Below are 21,716 nucleotides of genomic sequence, written 5' to 3' on the forward strand. Positions count from 1 at the left end.
ATGTTGGCGCTGAATCATCCCGGAGAACAAATCACTCAAACCTTCTCTCTTACAGACCTTGAAATGTACACGGATCTGAGCAAAACCAACAGTAGCCGTTGCTACTGTACCAAACATTATATTCACCGCATATTGAAAAGGCACCACCGGGATCGAGTCCACATTGCAGATGAAAGCAATTAAGAAGCGGAGGAGGAGAGGAAGGGGAGGTGGGGCTTTCTTTCTAGCAATGGAAGAAGAATGCAGAATTTGGTTCTCTCTCGGAAAGTGCCCTTAATCCACACTTAACTCTATTACATATGGGACGCTTTGGTTAGGAGCGCAAAAGCCAGGGAAAACCATTCCAACAACAGCGCATCGCTGACTCCCTATTTAACACAATTATTAGCAAACACAAAAAGGCTGTTACTGCATTTTGGGGAAACGTTTTTAGATTTGGCTTTGAAAGGAAACTGGGCCACAGGAAGCTTTGATGTCTTAATTATGCTTTTTTTCACCACCATAGAAACTGGGGTGCTTATTGATGGAACAGAAGAGAGAGGGTAGGACAGAGGGAAGGAGAGAGAGATAGGAGACAGACACAGAGAGAGAGAGAGAGAGAGAGAAAGACAAAAAGAGAACGAGAGAGAATGAATGAATTAACTAATGAAAGTGTAAATCAGAGAGAGAAAAGGAGGAAGGAACCCAATAGCAGGGAAGAGAGAGGGAAGTAGGGTGAGAAAAAGTGGAAGAGAGCAGAATGGGGTGAGAGAGAGTGAAGAGATCAGGTCAGAGAGGGAGAAGAGTGAGGGACAGAGCTTGAGTATCAAACTGTGAAAAAGAAAGGGTCACGGAAGAGCCCCCCATGCACCACAGGGCCCAGTACTAGGGACAGTTGATTTACAGTTGTCTGCGGGTTGGTCAGGCAAGTGTGTGTGACCGGCATCTGTGTACTTGCTATTGGGTTCCTTCCTCCTTTTCTCTCTCTGATTTACACTTTCATTAGTTAATTCATTCATTCTCTCTCGTTCTCTTTTTGTCTCTCTCTCTCTCTCTCTCTCTCTCTCTGTCTGTCTGTCTCCTATCTCTGTAACATCTGTGATGTGTGTGTGTTTGTTATACAGGTATGAGTGTGTGTGTGTGTGTGTGTGTGTGTGTGTGTATGTGTTTGTGTGGATCTGTGGATCTGTGACAGGCCTTACCTGGGGGCTGACACTGGGGCCGTAGCCCATGCCGGGCGAGGACATGGAGTGTGGGCCCATGGGGGAGCTGATGACAGAGAAGGGCGAGCCCAGGCCGTTCATGGGAGAACTCAGGGTGCTGATGGGAGAGTGCAGGGAGCCCGAGGGCCCCATGGAGGACGGGCTGAGCAGGGATGGGTGCATGCCCCGGTGGGACGTGGGAGAGCCCAGGGGAGATGAGGTCACCTGGCCTGATGAATCTACACAGGGAGGAAAGAGAAGAAAATGTGTCATTAAGACGTATTTTTGGCATTATCAACATCAGCATCATCAACATTATTTTCAAAGTACACTCAATGAGAGCAGTCTGTTATATTAATCATTACCACAACTGTCTAGCGGTATTAACTTGCAGTAAAAGCCTAGAACTTTCGGATCTATTATGTCCCATACATTACACTGGATGTGATGAAAGACACCTTGCATTATAATTGTGGACAGCTGAGTGTAGCCATCTAATGGCTTGGTGCCTGAACATTTCACAACCAATCCCATCTAATCTACTTCAATGGCCATATAGCAGCAATCTGCACAGTCACAGCTTGTTATGCTTCTCCCTGCCCACCTAAACCTCAAGCCTGTGCGGCTCCTTTGGTTGTCTGCAGAGACAGAGACACAGCCTGCAGCCCAGAGCCACAACCCTGACCTTTTCACATCATAGCTGAACTTGAGCTCTGCTCTGCAGGGCGACCGACAGACAGACGGACGGACGGACGGACGGACGGACAGACAGTCACTGAGTGCACAAAACATTATGAACACCTGCTCTTTCCCTGACATAGACTGACCAGGAAAAGTCCAGGTGAAAGCGATCCCACTCTAAAGGTTCTTCACGAGAGAGCCTTCCTTTACTCCCAATGTGTTATTCACTGGTCCCTCTCTGTGTCCCTCTCTCTCACTCTCTCTGTGTCCCTCTCTGTGTGTCTCTCTCTCCATGTCTCTCATTCTCTGTGTCCCTCTCTGTGTGTCTCTCTCTCCATGTCTCTCTCTCTCTCTCTGTGTCTCTGTGTGTGTGTGTGTCTCTCTCTCTTTGTGTGTGTGTGTGTCTCTCTGTGTGTGTCTCTCTCTCTCTGTGTCTCTCTCTCCCTCTCTCTCTGTGTGTCTCTCTCTCTCTCTCTTGCTCTCTCTGTGTGTGTGTCTCTCTCTCTGTGTGTCTCTCTCTCCCTCTCTGTGTGTGTGTGTGTGTGTGTCTCTCTCTCTCTGTGTCTCTCTCCCTCTCTCTCTCTCCCTCTCTCTCTCTCGCTCTCTCTGTGTGTGTCTCTCTCTCTCGCTCTCTGTGTCTCTCTCTCTGTGTGTTTCGCACTCTCTCTGTGCGTGTCTCTCTCTCTCGCTCTCTGTGTCTCTCTCTCTTTCTGTGTATGTCTATCTGTGTGTGTGTGTCAATCTCTGTGTGTGTGTGTGTCAATCTGTGTGTGTGTGTGTGTTAATTTCTGTGTGTGTGTCTCAATTCAATTCAATTAAAGGCACTTTATTGGCATGGGAAACATATGTTAAAATTGCCAAAGCAAGTGAAGTAGATAAATAAACACAAGTGAAATAAACAACACAAATTAACAGTAAACATTACACTCACAAAAGTTCCAAAAGAATAAAGACATTTCAAATGTCATATTATGTGCAAATAGTTAAAGTACAAAAGGGAAAATAAATAAACATAGAGTTGAGGTCGGAAGTTTACATCCACTTAGGTTGGAGTCATTAAAACTTGTTTTTCAACCACTCCACAAGTGTCTTGTTAACAAATTATAGTTTTGGCAAGTCAGTTAGGACATCTACTTTGCGCTTGACACAAGTAATTTTTCCAACAATTGTTTACAGACAGATTATTTCACTTATAATTCACTGTATCACAATTCCAGTGGGTCAGAAGTTTACTTTCACTAAGTTGACTGTACTTTTAAACAGCTTGGAAAATTCCAGAAAATGATGTCATGCCTTAATTTGAGTCAATTGGAGGTGAACCTGTGGCTGTATTTCAAGGTCTACCTTCAAAGGCAGTGCCTCTTTGCTTGACATCATGGGAAAATCAAAAGAAATCAGCAAAGACCTCCACAAGTCTGGTTCATCCTTGGGAGCAATTTCCAAACGCCTGAAGGTACAACGTTCATCTGTACAAACAATAGTACCCAAGTATAAACACCATGGGACCACGCAGCCGTCATACCACTCAGGAAGGAGACGCATTCTGTCTCCTAGAGATGAACGTACCTTGGTGCGAAAAGTGTAAATCAATCCCAGAATTACAGCAAAGCACCTTGTGAAGATGCTGGAGGAAACAGGTACAAAAGTATCTGTATCCACAGAAAAACAAGTCTTATATTAATATAATCTGAAAAGGCCGCTCAGCAAGGAAGAAGCCACTGCTCCAGAACCGCCATAAAAAAGCCAGACTACGGTTTGCAACTGCACATGGGGACAAAGATCGTACTTTCTGGAGAAATGTCCTCTGGTCTGATGAAACAAAAATAGAACTGTTTGGCCATAATGACCATCGTAATGTTTGGAGGAAAAAGGGGGAGGCTTGCAAGCCGAAGAACACCATCCTGAACGGGAAGCACGGGGGTGGCAGCATCATGTTGTGGGGGTGCTTTGCTGCAGGAAGGGCTGGTGCACTTCACAAAATAGATGGCATCATGGGGCAGGACAATTATGTGAATATACTGAAGCAACATCTCAAGACATCAGTCAGGAAGTTAAAACTTGGTCGCAAATAGGTCTTCCAAATGGACAATGGCCACAAGCATACTTCCAAAGTTGTAGCAAAATGGCTTAAGGACAACAAAGTCAAGGTATTGGAGTGGCCATCATAAAGCCCTGACCTCATCCTATAGACATTTTGTGGGCAGAACTGAAAAAGCGTGTGCGAGCAAAGAGGCCTACAAACCTGACTCAGTTATACCAGCTCTGTCAGGAGGAATGGGCCAAAATTCACTCAACTTATTGTGGGAAGCTTGTGGAAGGCTACCCGAAACGTTTGACTCAAGTTAAACAATTTAAAGGCAATGCTACAGAATACTAATTGAGTGTGTGTAAACTTCTGACCCACTGGGAATGTAATAACTTTCTCTACTATTATTCTGACATTTCACATTCTTAAAATAAAGTGCTGATCCTAACTAACCTAAAAGAGGGAATTTATACTAGGATTTAAATGTATTTGGCTGAGGTGTATGTAAACTTCCAACTTCAACTGTAAATATGGGTTGGATTTACAATGTTGTTTGTTCTTCAATGGTTGCCTTTTTTCTTGTGGAAACAGGTCACCAATCTTGCTGCTGTGATGGCACACCCAGTTGATATGGGAGTTTATCAAAATTGGATTTGTTTTAGAATTCTTTGTGGATCTGTGTAATCTGAGGGAAATACTGTATGTGTCTCTAATATGGTCATACTGTCACAACTTCTGCCGAATTTGGCTCCTCTCCTTGTTCGGGAGGCGTTCGGCGATCGACGTCACCGGCTTTCTAGGCATCGCCACTCCATTTTTCATATGTCCATTTGTTTTGTCTGGTTCCATACACACCTGCTTTTCAATCCCCAATCAATCTACATGTATTTAGTCCTCTGTTCCCCATCATGTCTGTGTGTGTAATTGTTCATTGTTAGCGGTGTATGTTCACGCGCGACACTTTTATCATTTATGTGCCTGTTTACTCTACTCTGCTCTCCTGCACCTGACTTTGCCTCCCTTACACAGCCTTAACACGTACATTTGGCAGGCGGTTAGGAAGTGCAGCTCAGTTTCCACCTCATTTTGTGGGCAGTGTTCACATTGGCTGTCTTCTTTTGAGAGCCAGGTCTGCCTACGGCGTCGTTTCTCAATAGCAAGCCTATGCTCACTGAGTCAAAAACATAGTCAAAGCTTTCCTTAAGTTTAGGTCAGTCACAGTGGTCATTAATGTGTCAAGTAATTATCTTTTTATTTTTTCATGATTTGTTTGGGTCTAATTGTGTTGCTGTCCTGGGGCTCTGTGGGGTCTGTTTGTGTTTGTGACTCTCCTCCAGGTTCATCTCTTTGTAGGTGCTGGTTTTGTTATGGAATGTTTGGGAATCGCTTCCTTTTAGGTGTTTGTAGAATTGAACATCTCTTTTCTGTATTTTGATAATTAGTGGGTATCGGCCTAATTCTGCTCTGCATGCATTATTTGGTGTTTTACGTTGTACACGGGGGATATTTTTGCAGAATTCTGCATGCAGAGTCTCAATTTGGTGTTTGTCTTATTTTGTGAATTCTTGGATGGTGAGCGGACCCCAGACCTCACAACATAAAGGGCAATGGGTTCTATAAATGATTAAAGTATTTTTAGCCAGATCCTAATTGGTATGTCAAATTGTATGTTCCTTTTGTTTGGAATAGAAGGCCCTTCTTCCCTTGTCTTTCAGCTCAATCACAACTTTGTGGAAGTTACCTGTAGTGCTGATCTTTAGGCCGAGCTATGCATCGTTTTTTTGTGTGCTCTAGGGCAATGGTATCTAGATGAAATTTGTATTTGTGGTCCTGGCGACTGGACCTTTTTTGGACAACCATCATTTATTATTTTTGCTGTCAGGCCTCAGGTCTCGCAGAATCTGTGAAAAAGATCTAGGTGCTACTGTAGGCCCTCCTTGGTTGGCGACAGAAGCACCAGATCATCAGCAAACAGTAGACATTTGACTTCAGATTCTAGTAAGGTGAGGCCGGGTGCTGAAAACTGTTCTAGTGCCCTCGTCAATTCGTTGATATATATGTTGAAGAAGGTTGGGCTTAAGCTGCATCCCTGTCTCATGCTATGGCCCTGTGGAAAGAAATCTGTGTTTTTTGCCAATTTTAACCGCACACTTGTTGTTTGTCTACATGGATTTTATAATGTTGTATGTTTTTTTCCCAACACTGCTTTCCATCAATTTGTATAGCAGACCCTCATGCCAAATTGAGTCAAAAGATTTTTGGAAATCAACAAAGCATGAGAAGACTTTGCCTTTGGTTTGGTTTGTTTCTTTGTCAATTTGGGTGTGCACAGTGAATACATGGTCTGTCGTATGGTAATTTAGTAAAAAAGACAATCAGACATTTGCTCAGTACATTGTTTTCACTGAGGAAATGTATGCGTCTGCTGTTAATGATAATGCAGAGTATTTTCCCAAGGTTGCTGTTGATGCATATCCCATGGTATTTATTGGGGAAACATTTGTCAATTTTATAGATTGGGGTGATCAGTCCTTGGTTCCAAATATTGGGGATGACGTTAAAGAGTTTAAGTATAGCCAATTGGAATTTGTGGTCTGTAAATTGTATCATTTCATTGAGGATACCATCAACACCACAGACCTTTTTGGGTTGGAGGATTTGTATTTTGTTCTGTAGTTCATTCAGTGTAATTGGAGAATCCATCTCTCTGTCTCTCTCTCTCTCACACACACACACTGTCTCTCACACTCTCTCTCTCTCACACACACACACACTGTCTCTCACTCTCTCTCTCTCTCACACACACACACTGTCTCTCACACTGTCTCTCTCTCACACACACACACTGTCTCTCACACACTCTCTCTCTCACACTCTCTCTCTCTCTCTCACACACACACACTGTCTCTAACACTCTCTCTCTCTCACACACACACACTGTCTCTCACACACACACTGTCTCTCACTCTCTCTCTCTCGCCCCCTCTCACGCTGCATATCTCTTTCTCTCAAATCTTATTTCCGTTCTCTCATTCTCTCACTTCCTTTCTCCTTCATGCCTCTTCCTCTGCTACCTACTTTGTCAAGGTGGCTAACAACATAAGCTGACTTTCAGTGCACCTTCAATAAGAACTTGTCCTCAGATTTCCACAAACAAATGTGTTTGTGACACTCCAATTTCCATGCTGGAGACCTGGAGGCATTATGCAGTGATTGAGAGCAGGTCTCATCCATCCTGCCATGTTTCATAAGGGGCTGAATTCCTCCGTTTTATGCGTAGCAAAATAAAACTGATGGATTGCTCAGTAGGTGACAGTTGAGAATAACAACGAGTCCAGTTGGGAGCGTTCTCCAGCAAAGCTTTGTCTCACTGACGTCACAGGCCGGTGTGTGTGTGTATGTGTGTGTGTATTGTAGTTACTTCCTCAGTGACAGGGGGACATGGTGGGGAGGCTTTGTGCCCCTTGGTCTCTCCTGATCAGCAGGCTTCCTAGCAGCAGCCAGGTTGTCTGCTCAGCCAAACACTTCCCCTGTGTCCTGCTCTCTTCACGAGCACTTCCTGCAAACACGCCACTACCTCACAGTTACACGCACACAGGCTGGAAGGGAGGGGCGGCCCTATCCACTCCCAAACAAACCATTTAATGAATGGCCAACTACATCTATATCAGTTCTAGAATGAATCCTCGGACTGAAGATGTTCAAGTGTTTCCGTCCTCATAGTTACATTTTCTTCCTAAAATAAAATCAGCCCAATTCCTAAAAAAGCTCTGCCTGAGCCAGCACTTCCCCAAATCCATCCTCCAATTGGGTTTTAATTCAGGGAGTTAAAGCAGGCTGTGGTATTAGGGCTGCCAGTCTGTCATTGTGGGGCTTCAGCGGGGGGGTTGCAGGCTAGCTGACAGAGATAGGAAAGGAGGCCCAGGTTGAGGCAGGCAGGCATGCAGGCCCACCCTCAGGTTGATGTGAGAGAGCCAGGAGGTGGGGCAGCTCAAGCCTTTTCCTCTCTCTCTGGCTGTCATCAGGGGACCAGGGCTCATTGAAGAGACCAGCGCAGGAGGACTAAAGAACATGACTGTATGGGTGCTGAGTGCTGACCTTGCCTTGCATCAGGTCGATTCTGTGTTTAGTCCTAAGTGTATGACTCCATTTAGTTCAGTTAATCTAATTTATTATAAATGGTTACATTGTGCTGTACAGTGCCTTGCAAAAGTATTCGGCCCCCTTGAACTTTGCGACCTTTTGCCACATTTCAGGCTTCAAACATAAAGATATAAAACTGTATTTTTTTTGTGAAGAATCAACAACAAGTGGGACACAATCATGAAGTGGAACGACATTTATTGGATATTTTAAACTTTTTTAACAAATCAAAAACTGAAAAATTGGACGTGCAAAATTGATTGCATGATTACAGAGTGACACTGCTGGGCTGACCACTTTCATACTCCTCTTAAAAGACAGCAGGAAGAATCAAATCAATATATATGGTGCTTCTACCCTGCTACTACTGGGTCTATTGAACCTGTATCAGCTATGACTACCTGCAGCTCCTCCCAGCTCTACTAGCCCTCTACTAGTCCTCTACTAGCAGCTCACTATGCTTTCATTCCAGCTCCGTTTGTCTTTCACACTCTCGTTTTTGTCCCGACCTGTTGGGCTAGAAAGTGAAACATGTTTTACATGCCCTCTAAGGAAACAGGGCTCCAGCAACTGTTTGTACTACCTGCACCACACATAAATATGCTCGCAAGATTAGATAAGAGAGTGTAAAAGAAAGCTGGAGATGAGGGAGGGAGTGGGGTGGAAACGGTGGCAGCATCCAAAACATGTGTGGCAGGCGTCCAGGTCCCCTCTGTGCCAATACAAAAGGTTGACTCATGTTTTGATGGGGAATAAAAGTGTTTGAGTTCTCTTGTTCTGAGAGGCTTTCAGCCTTGCCTGCCTGTCCCAGGCTGTTGATTGGCCCACGCTGCTGAGCACACAAAAGCACAACTGACAGATACAAATGAGCAAATTAGGGCCCATCTCAAAGGCAGGCGCCGGCAGAGTTCAACACTAAACCCTCCACACGGGCAGGATTCTCCCTTGTGCTTTCCCTCTTCCTCCCTCCCTACGTATGTGTGATGTCTTTGTAGAAACCAACCAAGTCCTCTCCTTCAGCTGATGTGTAACTGCATTTTTTTGGGGGGGGGATGTGATAGGAGCTGAGACAGAAGATGTTGGTGGCTCTCAGTATTCTCATTCTGTAACAGGAGGCCCGACACTATACAGGAGTCGGGCTGGGAGCAGGCTGGGAAGGGGAGTGGGGTGGGGGGTGTCCCAGAGATAAACGGAGGGGGGGGGGTGAATGTCAGGGGAGCACACCCCCAGAGACATGAAGGAAGGGAGGGAGGGAAGGAGGGCCTCCTTAGAAGCATGGCCCAGGACCTCACACAGCAGTGGAAGACTGCCAGAGACCTGACTGCATGACTAATGTCTGCACTTGAAAAGAAATTGGGTTCGTTTATTAACTCTCCTTTCTATCTCCCTCTCTCTCTCTCTCTCCCTCTCTCTCTCTCTCTCTCTCTCTCTCTCTCTCTCTCTCTCTCTCTCTCTCTCTATCCCTCTGTGTGTGTGTGTGTGTGTGTGTGTGTGTGTGTGTGTGTGTGTGTGTGTGTGTGTGTTCTGGATGGTTGAGAGTACAACTGAGCCACAGAAGGTTGACGTTTAGTTTATCTCTATGGAACAGTTACATCATCATCATGCATGGAGAACAAAGCCACTTTGCATTCCTCTGAGGCAGAGAGCATAATAAAACCAAGCCCAAACCATCCTCATTGGCTCACAAGCCCATTCTTACAAAGCCGAGTCTGTGCTCCAAGAGTTCTGTGAAGAGACACTCAATAGGTTGGATCCTGTTGGTCTGTACTGGTGTTTAAACATAGGGCTGTTGTTCAGTTTCAAAAGACCAGGGATTATTAGTTTCAACACAGGGGACTGGTGAGTCAGTAACTGACGACTCGCTTGGCCATGTGCTTTCAGAGCTGTGTGTGTTGGTGGCAGAGATGGAATCTAGGATGGGTTCTTAAGGCACCAAAAGACCATCAGCTCTGTGTTAAAGTGCCTCTGCCACAACCAGGTGGTCCTGCATTACGAATAAGAACACCCCGAACCAGACTCAAACAGAGAGAACCTAGGGAACACAGAGTCTGTTCCCAGCGCCTCTCTCATCTCTCTCCCCAACTGCCCTCCTACATAATTCAACTAGCCAGCGTCACCGAGGAGGATTTGGTTGGAGGATGTGGGGGGAGAGAGGGGGATGAAGTGAAAAGAGAGTCTCTGAAATCCCTGAACTACACAGACGTCTAGTTTCCATGATGCAATCCTCCTTCCTGCAGTCCCAGGATGACTCAACGTCAGTGCCCACCACCCGCCACTCTCTCCAGTCACTTCACGCTGACATTGAAATACATACAGCAAATGCCGACCCATAGACCTCTCTAGAGCCGTAACAATGTCATAAAGACGTCTCCAAGAAGCATACGACTGGTATGGAGACAAGCCGTGGAGCCGTGTGCCGCCTTAGCAGGGTTCAGTCTCAGACCCTATGCACAATGGCTTTTCCCATGCTGCGCTCTTGGAAGCGGTCCACTCCAGAAATGATGCCATTGCTGAGAAACAGTCCAGGAAAAAAAGCGATAATTTCACAGATTTTCACAGCCTCGTTCTCAGCCCCGACACCAACGGGAGCCATGTTAAAGCATCCTCCTGGTGAATCACTCACACGTTGTCCACCATCAATACAGTGGCTATGGCTAGGCTAATAAACCAGCGCTGGAGTTTGGGCTTTCTTATTGACGCAATCCTTGTGCCGCCACATCCCTCTTAAAAGCTCCACGCAAAATGTATTATTCACAGAGATGTTTGGAGGTAGGATGAATGTAGGAGAGGCAGCCCTGTGCAGGCAGCTGCAGCAGTGAGGATGAAACACTTGCCCAACAGACCCACGCCGCCGTTGCGTAAACCCAAGGCCCACAAATATAACTTCATTTGGAGTGCTTTACCTACTTTACCTCTGATTCAGCAGAGAAATGGCAAGAAACGACTTCTGGTGTTGTGTCTGCCACAGATAGGGGAATCCAGGATGCTTGGCCAGAATAGTGCCAGACCACCATATTCTCCTGAGTGACAATATCATACGATCCCCCTCACACTCTTTATCAATAACTGAACGACTGCACTGCTGGGGGCGGCAGGGTAGCCTAGTGGTTAGAGTGTTGGTCTAGTAACAGGAAGGTTGCAAGTTCCAACCCCCGAGCTGACAAGGTACAAGTCTTTCGTTCTGCCCCTGAACAGGCATTTAACCCACTGTTCCTAGGCCGTCATTGAAAATAAGAATTTGTTCTTAACTGACTTGCCTAGTTAAATAAAGGTAAAATAAAAAATATGTTTTTTTTCCTGAATTTCTCAATGCAGGATAAATTGTGTGTGTGAGTGTGTTTACTCATTCATCAAGGAGACTCTTTCTCTGGGTTTGTAGAAACAGGCTAATCTGGTCCACACAGTTTTAACAGTCAGAGTAAATATGACAGCCTGGTGTGTTTACTGTGAGGCAGGGGGGAGCTGGGAAGACAGGACAGGGGGGCTAAGGTCCAGCCAACAGGGGAAGTAAGCCTACCCACTGGGCACACACTGGTTGAATCAGCGTTGTTTCCTGTGCCCAGTGGGTAGCCATGGAGGAGGAACACGTGACGAGGCATGGCAAAACTCCAACAACAGACTCTCTCCATTCATCTGTCAACTCACAAAGAGCAGTTAGACATAGTGTGGGGTGTTATGGTAAGGACCCTGGGCATAAGAGGCTCTTATTCACATCTAGACCTCCATCAAAACACCTGTACAATATAATAATCAACAAAAATAGTACTGGTCAAGAGTGTTGGGACCGAGAGTAGAATACAACTCCATGAGAGAAAGATACTACTCCATGAGAGTAGGATGCAACTCCATGAGAGTAGGATACAACTCCATGAGAGTAGGACACAACTCCATGAGAGTAGAATACAACTCCAAGAGAGTAGGATACAACTCCATGAGAGTAGAATACAACTCCAAGAGAGTAAAATACAACTCCATGAGAGTAGGATACAACTCCATGAGAGTAGAATACAACTCCATGAGAGTAGAATACAACTCCATGAGAGTAGAATACAACTCCATGAGAGTAGGATACAACTCCATGAGAGTAGAATACAACTCCAAGAGAGTAGAATACAACTCCAAGAGAGTAGAATACAACTCCATGAGAGTAGGATACAACTCCATGAGAGTAGGATACAACTCCATGAGAGTAGAATACAACTCCATGAGAGTAGAATACAACTCCATGAGAGTAGAATACAACTCCATGAGAGTAGGATACAACTCCATGAGAGTAGAATACAACTCCATGAGAGTAGAATACAACTCCATGAGAGTAGAATACAACTCCATGAGAGTAGAATACAACTCCATGAGAGTAGGATACAACTCCATGAGAGTAGGATACAACTCCATGAGAGTAGAATACAACTCCATGAGAGTAGGATACAACGCCGTGAGAGTAGGATTCAACTCCGTGAGAGTAGGATACAACGCCGTGAGAGTAGGATTCAACTCCGTGAGAGTAGGATACAACTCTGTGAGAGTAGAATACAACTCCATGAGAGTAGGATACAACTCCATGAGAGTAGAATACAACTCCATGAGAGTAGAATACAACTCCATGCTTACAAACCCCACTCTCTGTGCTTCCTTCCAGCAGCACTGTCTACTATAAGTCCTATGACCTCACCACACTGGGGGTAGGTGTGGGTGGGGGGTGACCTCACCACACTGGGGGTGGGTGTGGGTGGGAGGTGACCTCACCACATTGGGGGTAGGTGTGGGTGGGGGGTGACCTCACCACACTGGGGGTAGGTGTGGGTGGGGTGACCTCACCACACTGGGGGTGGGTGTGGGTGGGGGTGATCTCACCACACTGGGGGTGGGGGGGTGGGGGGACCTCAGCACACTGGGGGTGGGGGGTGGGGGTGACCTCAGCACACTGGGGGTAGGTGTGGGTGGGGGTGACCTCACCACACTGGGGGTAGGTGTGGGTGGGGGAGTGACCTCACCACACTGGGGGTAGGTTTGGGGGGTGACCTCACCACACTGGGGGTAGGTGTGGGTGGGGGCCTCATCACATTGGGGGATGGGTGTGGGTGGGGGGTGACCTCACCACACTGGGGGTAGGTGTGGGTGGGGGTGATCTCACCACACTGGGGGGTAGGTAGGTGGGGGTGACCGAACCAAACTGGGGGGTAGGTGTGGGGGGTGACCTCACCACACTGGGGGTAGGTGTGGGTGGGGGTGACCTCACCACACTGGGGGGTAGGTCAGGGTGGGGGCCTCACCACACTGGGGGGTAGGGGTGGTTGGGAGCTCAGGATGAGGGCCATTGTTTTCTCCGGCAGTCATGACGAGACGAGATGCGATCCGACAGCAGAACGGCAACTGTTGTGGGAGACTCCAGGAAGCCTAAATAAAGGTATTATTCTCCTCTCCTCAACTCTGCTTTTACTGTCTGACAAGGCCCCTATCCCATCTGCGAACCAACATGTACTGTGAGAAAAAGAAAAGACACGACAAAAAAACTTCAATGCTGGATAAGTGGCTGAAAGGAACTCAAATAGGCCACACATACCATCTCTGTATGTGGGCCGCTAACGACCATCATTTGATAGGGAATGTTGACATAACCTCAGTCTTTTTTCCCCCGCTTACACAAGCGACATCATTAATGATTTAACTCTCTCCCTCCCTCCCGTTCCTCTCCCCATGGTTGTTCTGTCAGTGGGATGAAAGAGTCTTTCCTCTGGCTGTGAGAGAGCGAGCAGAGCGGCCTGGTTGACTCTGAAGTGGCTGGAGAGGTGATGGAGGCGCGGTTAGCCACGGCTAAGTGCCAGATAAACTGCAGATTACCGGTGCCATCGCTAACGGTGGCCGTGCTGCCAACACTGTGATCCACTGATATGGTCTAATTGTTCTCTTTAACTCCGAGGTGATATGCTGTCTCGCCCTGTGAGCCAGCGCCACCCACCCACCCACCTACCCACCCACCCAGCCAGCCAGCCCCACCAGCAGCAGCGCTAGCTGGGGAACAAAATATCAGATGCTGCTCAGAGCAGAGCAGAGCTGGGCCAGGCCAGGCAACACTACAATCTCCATCCAGTGTGCCTGGCTGCCACAGGGGCTGATCTCTTCTGGAGAGCGCTCTCTTCAGTGACATTGATTTAGAGGAGTTTGGAGAGCAGCCAAAAGGCAGGGAGTTTGATTGGCACCTGATGGAGCGATTCTCTGAATGACCCCGGCACAATATTGATAAAAACAGCATGCATTAGTAAATGGGCTTGTGGACAATGCAAATGCTCAGTTGCATGTAGCATGACGGTGTTCCTGACATCTCTATCATATCACTACTCCTATCTCCATGGCTAGTCACACACTCCTGTCATCTTCATGGCCAGACTGATACACGGCCAGAAGTTGAAATCCAGACAGGTGGGCTCTGATGGGCAGCTCAGCCACACACAAACACACACACTCTTTCCATTTTAGTCCAAATCCATCTTAGTATTTACCTGCTTGTCAGAGAACTCCATTACAGCCAACTCTCATAGCTCCCCAAGTCCCTTTGAGCCTTTCAGCTGCAGCAATGAGCCCTTTGTGTGACAGCCTGAGAATAACACTCCTCAAGCTGCGGCAGCACATGCTTACTTCTACATCAGAGAGAGAGCGAGAGAGAGAGAGAGGGAGAGAGAGAGAGAGGTAGAGAGAGGGAGAGAGAGAGAGAGAGAGAGGCAGCATCCCCGGCCCCTAAGCTCTGCCACTCTCCTCTCCTCCGGAGCTGTGTCTGTCTGACAATGGTGGGGTTGATCAGAGCGGGAGCGAGGCAGGACATGGAAAGGTAATTACTGAAGCAGGACAACCTGTGGAGTCCTCTCTGGAGAAGATGACTACATCTGCTGCCGCCCGGCTGCCCGGCCGCTCGGCCATCCTTAACTCCTCTGGCTCTCTGAAGCCTTATTAATTTGTCAGCGGCAGTGCGGCGCTACGTTAAAATGGCGCTAACAGCTAGCGCTAGGTAAGAAGCCCTGCTCTTACACAAAACAGAGCAGCTCCGGATGGGGCTCAGGCTCTGAGAGAAAAACAGCGTTTGGAGTCTGTAGATGGAATATTACGTCGGAGCCGTGAGAGCCTGTAATCGGCTCCGCCGTGGATCACCTGCTATTATTAGGAAGATAGTCCAGCTTATTTTCTGTATTACAGGTTTGCTTTAATCAGGAGGACACGGCACAGCTCTGATTACAGCACTGTAGGTTTCTCAACATTGCAGGGACTATTTGTGTGTTCTCTGTAATATGGTTTTTAGTAACCACGGTGAATAGAGGCATTCAGGAAGCTATGATTCAATGCTGAGCTTCCGCTTTTGTTTGCCCTTTGAAATTGGATGCAAGAACTGGAGCTCAAATCACAGCTGCGAGCCTTATCTACCCGTCTCGTTGCCAAAACAAACACACACACAGTTTGATATCAAAAAGCAACAGGCTAGATGTAGATTATAACTAAGGGCTTGTAAGTAAGCATTTCACTGTAAGGTCTACACCTGTTGTATTCGGCGCATGTGACAAAGACAATTTGATTTGATTTGAACTACAATTTACAAATGGTTCAGAACTGCCAGTCACATTCATTCTCACTTTCAATGGTCATCATAAAATGTGTCATTATGAGCAGCTATGTAGACTGAGGCCCCAGTAGGGTGGGCTGCAGAAGTCTTGGCCTGAGGAGCTGAGTTGTGCGTCACCCTGCAGGGTAGCTGGGGACCAGCAGCCCCTGCTTTTACGAGGTGTGAGGGGAGTTTGGTGGTCAGGACCCTGTGGTTTCCCCAGGCCTGAAGAACTCTTCAGTGGAAAACCACAGGGTCCATTTAGTCGCCACTCAAGCCTCGGCAATTAGACCGAGAGAGAGAACAGAACAGCTTAGACTAGCTTGCTATGCAGCCTGAAACCATGTCTGGGTAGGACTGAGGCTTCGTAAAACCATCAGACCACAGTGATTCATTATAACAATTATTGCAGAGCAAAAACAGGCTGGCCGTTCGTTCTACTGGTCACACCACACGGAGGAATCTAGCAGTAGTTATCTGCTGTTCTGTGCCTCTGTGGTGGGTTTTTCAGGGGCAGGCGACTGGCTATTTCTGTAGCGAGGCCGTCCAATTCCACTAGAAGTACTCAGAGAGGCGTTGTGAATACATCTGATGATGGTAATACATGGTAATGATAGCAAGAGACTTGGCCTCAATATCTGTAAAAATGGATCACATATGAGAAACTTTGAAAGGTGTATCTTGGTGTGTGTACATGTGTGGATTTGAGTGTGTGTGTGAGTGTGTGAGTGAGTGAGTGAGTGAGTGAGTGAGTGAGTGAGTGAGTGAGTATGTGTGTGTGTGTCAAAAGCAGTTGTTTCTACGCATCACTCCACATACACCCTTGGAGATTTGAGGGAGATATTATCATGGGCCTTAAAAACTGTAATTTCTCTCTGACACAAAGCTGGGTATGTTTCCATGTCATTTAGGATAACAGATCCTTTTCAATCTGCGTTAAGACGGACAAAAGAAGCTGGTTCCCATTTCAGTTTGGAAAAACTAACAAAGCATAGGAGCCGTTTCAGTGGGAAGCCTGAATTTATTGACCATATAACAAGCCTTTGAAATATTTTTTTCCTGATGATGATTATTTTGTTCTGGGCTGTGCAGTGCTGGGGCTCTGTGTAATGAAACACAAATGAAGAATGATCTGGCTCTTGGCCCTGTTCTGTGCTGGAGCAGAGCAGCAAGGGGGCCCAAGCCCTCCCCAGAAACACAGAGACTGCAGTCCTCTAGTCGAGACCCCAGGGGCAGGACTGAGTGGGGGTTGGAGCTGAGGTGGGGGCTTCTCTGGGAAACTATGTGTCTACGTGCTGCAGGAAGAGGCCTTGCAAGCCAGGGAAAACACACAAGCCTCATAGGGGGGCGGGGGCTGTGTGTGTGTTATATTGAATGTGTACTTTGGATCTTCCAGTCAACGCTCAGAAAACAAACAACAACATAAAACCCAGGAGGGGGGCGATAAAGGGGACGGGAACTGTGGAGGGGGGCAGTCGTGATTCCAAGACAAATAAGCAGAATCATAAAATACAGTCGTCCTATAGAAGGATGATCCCCAAACCCATGTCTGTCTCTCACACACACAATATGGAACACCATGGATATGAATATTTGGCTAGCAGAAGCGTACTGAGGTTTCAGCGTACACATACTAAGTCAGAGGACAAGGCGTAAGGCCTGTCCAACAGACACTGGCCACAAAAACACCAGGACCACGTCCAGCCATTCACCAGACATCAAAGCAGATGACTGCTTCACGCCAGACACACATCTACTCAGAACACAACATAACAGATTTACAGCCAGTTATGCGTTTGGGTTGAGATTCCAACCAATAGAAAACAGGTGCAAATCAAACACAGCATGAGACAGAGAAGTCATGACGATAACAAAACCCTGCTGGCTAAAATCGTAGCTCCAAAAAATGGAGAGTTCACGAAACATCCTTGCATCAGTCTCTACACTGGAAACGAGTAGCCTATTGCACTATAGGGATCACTATTGCGAGCGATTCTCCAGTTGTGTCTGCCAGATAGGAGGACAGAGGGCCATCATAACTGAGTACACAGATCATGTGTGCCTGGGGAGGTGATTTTCAGGACAGCACCAGATCAAACAAGAACTCATCCCCCTGATGCACTACAGGCAGGTGATCCTAGCGGGAGAGAGACACTGCAATTATACTGGGGTGAACCATCATAATAAGTATTATCTGGTGAGTAATTCATGAAGCGGAGAGGATCAAACCAACACACTGTTCTTTTCTCGCAGTGATTCGGTCTCTCTCTCTCTCTCTCTCTCTCTCTCTAAGGGCGTCCCTAGAGGAGGATGATAATCCCAGTTCGGGAGAGTCGGTCTTTCATGTCCTGGGAAGACGTATTGGGCTGAGTACTGGCGGATCCCTGCCTGCATCTGCAGAGGCCTGTGTCAGCTGCGTCTCCCCTCTCCTCCTTCTCTAACCACTAAACCTGCCCGAGACAAGCACTCAGGGTTGATAGTACGATGTTCGACTGTTTACATCTTGACCACCACACTCTCTGCCTGTATTTTGTCTCAGTCAGTCAAGAGGAGGGAGAGATCTGTACTGTAGTTCTGTGTTATATCTAGCCCCCATGAGAAAGTCCTGGTGAGCAGGTCATATCAGCCATCACAGAGGTTTTTCAGTAGATTAAATATGAGAGTGTCTGAGCTCAGCTTGCCTGTCTAAGAGCTCCTCTCCTCTCTTGTCTGAGCTGGACAGCTTGTATTTTAGGAGAGGGCCAAAATGTAAGAGCTTAATCCTTTATAACACATGCTTGTATTCCTTCTCTCTGCTCGGCTAGGCCTATTTCAATGCACACTCACTCACGCACACGCACACGCACCAATCCCAAACCCTTCTCCTGCCTTTAATGACTCCAAACCTGTAATACCCCTTAAAAGGCAACAATGTGAGTCATACATTGAAAGGCTCTACACAGAACAACGGCCTCTCAGTCCTATCTAAAGGTTGCATTTCTAATGGGACGGCACACTATGGAAGAATGATGCAATGCATTTGATGTGATATTCATGCTGGGAAAGTCATTTTCAAGTTTATTTCCATGTGATAAAATCCATATTTCTTTGCCTATGCCTTCCAGCCACGTATGACCATGAATCAAGTGTTATGATTGGCCAGGCGACAGAGACCAAAAGTGAGTGTTAGGATTGGAATAGGGAGCGACGCTCCAGAGAAACAGGTGTGTTTCATTGGCTCTGATGGATATGCCCATAGTTTGGAGCGTCGTGATTGGTCGAAAAGGACACCGCCATCCTAGGAGGAAGCTGCTAATGCCTGGTATGTTTGTGGGCATGGGTGGGCATGGAGGGACTGGGGGCACAGGGTACAGACCACCTGGATCCTGAGCCTCAAAGGCTGGCCTGACAGAGTCAATCTGAACAGCGTTGTACAGAAGACACAGAGGAAGCCTGCAGACTTCCTCACTCTTCCATTGTTACTGGCAGCAGGCCAACAAACACACACAGCCCAACCAGAATTCTTTTAAAAGGAGCTTCAGCTCGGGATTTTCCACAGTTAGGAGATTTTTTCTACTTTGCCTTGTGACAAGACAGCAGATTAAACGGCTGAAATTCACATGAACGGCAAACTTTAAAATGGGAAAGTGACTTGCTCTTTTTGAGAAATCAGTGGAGGGTAAAATGCATCATCATTTCAGTGTACTATTAGGACAAATTAGGACAAATTAGGTGAATTAGGTGAATGAAGAAGCAAACAACAACGTTCGATCACAACAGGAAAACTGTTTCATACACAAAATGGCTATACAAATCAAAATACCCTCAACATAAGAGCTCCTTACCATACCCCACAGCATATACTGTAGTAATACCAAGAGCCACCACACTGTGTTGAAGCTATGTGTCAGTCAGCCCTATATCACAACTTAAGTGGGTCATAATTCAGCCTTTGCATTACAACAGGGTTGACCTAGAGTGACCCAGGCACTTGGCCTCAGTTATTAACTCTGCTATGGAGCCTCAGCCTACAGTAGGGCCACAGTCAGGGCTCAACTCCCCTTCTCTGTTGATTTCTCCTGTCCAATCTCGTCTCGTCATCTTCTGTATCTTTTTCTCTTCATTCTATTTTGTCCTTCAATTCAGGCTCCTTTCCCCTCTCCTGTTTTCCTCACTCCCATCCTCTAGTCCCCTCCATCCTCCTCTATGAGCCCAGGCTACAATCACAAACAGCCCCGCTGGGCAGGGTGGATGTGATGTGGGATTCCCCTCCTCCCCCAGGGGCCAGGGCCACGGTGTGGTGTTCTGACTGGGGGACCAGAGAAAACAACCTCCCCTCATCAGAGGAGCTGAGTTGGGCCAGGCCAGGCTAGAGATCAGTGGGACTGGGGTTACTGCAGTGGAAGCCCTCTCCCTGGGGGTGTCATAAGGAAGGGTAGGGGTATGTGAGGTGGACAGAACCCCTGCGTTCACTCACTGCCTCTAGAGATAAGGCATGGAGCCTTCACATCCCACACAGTGACATGATTAACATGCCAATTAGGCCAGGAAGCCAGCAAGCCCCCAGGGCTTCCTCTCTATCCCAAAAATACACTTGTACATACACACACACACCGAGAATAATACTGTACACATAAAAAGATACACACACACACACACACACACAGGCCTGACTGGGCATGAACACATAAAAACACATAGACAAATGGAATTCCTAAATATACTACATGACCAAAAGTATGTGAACATCTGGTCATCGAACATCTCATTCCAAAATCAAGGGCATTACTATGGAGTTGGTCCCTACTTTGCTGCTATAACAGCCTCCAGTCTTCTGGGAAGGCTTTCCACTAGATGTTACAACATTGCTGCGGGGACTTGCTTCCATTCAGCCACAAGAGCATTAGTGAGGACGGGCACTGATGTTGGCCGATTAGGCATGGCTCGCAGTCGGCGTTCCAATTCATCCCAAAGATGTTCGGGGGTTGAGGTCAGAGTTCTGTGCAGGCCAGTCAAGTTCTTCCATACCAATCTCGACAAACTATTTCTGTATGGATCTCGCTTTGTACACGGGGGCATTGTAATGCTGAAAAAGGACTTCCCCAAACTGTTGCCATAAAGTTGGAAGCACAGAATCATCTAGAATGTCATTGTATACTGTAGGGTTAAGATTTCCCTTCACTGGAACTAAGGGGCCTAGCCCGAACCATGAAAAACAGCACCAGACCATTATTCCTCCTCCACCAAACTTAACAGTTGGCACTATGCATTCGGGCAGGTAGCGCTCTCCTGGCATCCGCCAAACCCAGATTTGTGATTCATCACTCCAGAGAACGCGTTTCCACTGCTCCAGAGTCCAATGGTGTCAAGCTTTACACCACTCCAGCCGATGCTTGGCATTGCGCATGGTGATCTTAGGCTTGTGTGCGGCTGCGCGGCCATGGAAACCCATTTCATGAAACTCCCGATGAACACTTCTTGTGCTGACGTTGCTTCCAGGGTCAGTTTGAAGGGGTGTCCACATGCTTTGTATATATAGTGTATGATGGACTGTATGCATACACACATTCCTATCACTATCCCTACTCACCCAATCTCTCTCTCACACACAACAACACCTTTACAGATAATACTGTTCTTCCAAAATTCCACCTGGCCTCATTTCTTTTATCTATGGGCCTCTCATTCAAGAGATTGAGCCAGCCAAACACACACAGACGGATGCTCTTTAAATCAGCTTTATTTCAGGGACCCACACAAAGGAATCTATTACAGGCTGCATCCCGGACCCCAGAGCCTGCAGTGGCTGGGCCTGATGCTGAGCAATAGCTGCCCGGGGATCCTGAGGGGCATCGGGAGTTTAATCACCCATAACCGCAATTACAGACATACACGTCAGACTCATAAAACACTGAAACAAGATGAGCGCCACGGACAAATTCCAGTAAAGCCTGTAGTGTTGGAAAATTCAGTGCAGAGGGGCTGAAGACCTCAGTACTAGAGCTCTGCTACCCGACCTGAGCCTGACAGACCACGACATTATACATCGGGTTAGGGCCGGGTAGGGCCTGTTTTTCCATCAATAACTAGCGTATGGGCAGGGCTCGGGTATCACTAA

The 21,716-nt window shown here is 47.0% G+C and overlaps 1 protein-coding gene across 7 annotated transcripts in view; it reads right to left on the minus strand.

Annotated features, from left to right (window-relative positions):
• Nucleotides 1-21,716, minus strand: part of LOC112219734 (retinoic acid receptor RXR-alpha-A) — a 157,861-nt gene that overhangs the window by 58,012 nt on the left and 78,133 nt on the right. For all 7 annotated transcript variants that reach the window (XM_042302296.1, XM_042302299.1, XM_042302298.1 and 4 more), the window contains exon 3: nt 1,182-1,420. In XM_042302296.1, coding sequence (XP_042158230.1) covers nt 1,182-1,420 — 239 coding nt within the window. The remainder of the gene's footprint in view (nt 1-1,181; nt 1,421-21,716) is intronic.

This window comes from Oncorhynchus tshawytscha, linkage group LG20 (assembly GCF_018296145.1).
Source record: "Oncorhynchus tshawytscha isolate Ot180627B linkage group LG20, Otsh_v2.0, whole genome shotgun sequence".
Taxonomy (NCBI): Eukaryota; Metazoa; Chordata; class Actinopteri; order Salmoniformes; family Salmonidae; genus Oncorhynchus; species Oncorhynchus tshawytscha.